Raw genomic sequence first — 1,151 nt, 5'->3', positions numbered from 1 at the left:
TTTTTTTTTTTTTTTTTTTTTTTTTTTTCGAGACAGGATCTCGCTCTGTTGCCCAGGCTGGAGTGCAGTGGTGTGATCTCGGCTCACTGCAACTTCCGCCTCCTGGGTTCAAGCAATTCTCCTGCCTCAGCCTCTCAAGTAGCTGGGACTACAGGCGCCCGCCACCACGCCTGGCTAATCTTCGTATTTTTAGTAGAGACAGGGTTTCACCATGTTGGCCAACCTGGTCTGGAACTCATGGCCTCCAGTGATCCGTCTGCCTCAGCTTCCCAAAGTGCTGGGATGACAGGTGTGAGCCACCACGCCCGGACTCAGACCAGTTTTCTGAGCCCCTTCAAGGCTGCTGTTGGCAGGAGAGGCAACCGGCTTTTGGTTGGGGGGCCCAGGCTCCGGAGCCCAGCAGGGGGTTGGGGAGGGCTGAGCCTCAGATGTCGGCTTCAGGATGGTGACAGCTTCCACCTGCCCGGCCCCCAGGCCTTTGCCCAGGAGACCCTGCGGACACTGTGCCTGGCCTACAGGGAGGTGGCTGAGGACATTTACCACGACTGGCAGCAGCGCCACCAGAAGGCCAGCCTCCTGCTGCAGAACCGGGCACAGGCCCTGCAACAGGTGTACAACGAGTTGGAGCAGAACCTGAAGGTGGGTGGGCAGCAGGGCACCCAAGGGGGCCCTGGGACTCTCCTGCCCCTGCCAGGGAGCTGGGCGGCTGCTCAGCATCTTCCCGGTCCTGCCCTCCTCCCCCACCAGCTGCTGGGAGCCACAGCCATCGAGGACAGACTTCAGGACGGCGTTCCTGAAACCATCAAATGTCTCAAGAAGAGCAACATCAAAATATGGGTGCTCACTGGGGACAAGCAGGGTGAGTCCTGGGCGGCTCCAGGTGGCTGAGCCCCCGCAGCATGGATCTTCAAATTTCCCCAAAGTTTGAAGGCTCACGCCTGTCATCCCAGCACTTTGGGAGGCTGAGGCGGGTAGATCACTTGAGGTCAGAAGTGTGACACCGGCAGGGCCAACATGGTCAAACCCCGTCTCTACTCAAAATACAAAAATGGGCTTGGCCGGGTGTGGTGGTGCACGTTGGTAATCTCAGCTACCCAGTAGGCTGAGGCAAGAGAATCACTTGAACCTGGGAGGCGGAGGTTGCAGTGAAC

General features: G+C 58.6%; 1 protein-coding gene across 1 annotated transcript in view; it reads left to right on the top strand.

Moving 5' to 3' along the window:
* Positions 1-1,151, top strand: part of ATP8B3 (ATPase, aminophospholipid transporter, class I, type 8B, member 3) — a 28,726-nt gene that overhangs the window by 16,920 nt on the left and 10,655 nt on the right. The window contains 2 exon segments of the mRNA XM_011964037.1: positions 475-639; positions 748-859. Of these exon segments, the coding sequence (XP_011819427.1) occupies positions 475-639; positions 748-859 (277 nt within the window).

This window comes from Colobus angolensis, unplaced genomic scaffold (genome assembly GCF_000951035.1).
Source record: "Colobus angolensis palliatus isolate OR3802 unplaced genomic scaffold, Cang.pa_1.0 Scaffold64, whole genome shotgun sequence".
NCBI classification, from domain to species: Eukaryota; Metazoa; Chordata; class Mammalia; order Primates; family Cercopithecidae; genus Colobus; species Colobus angolensis.
Note: the sequence above shows the minus strand (reverse complement) of the source record. Positions and strands in the feature narration are given on the sequence as shown.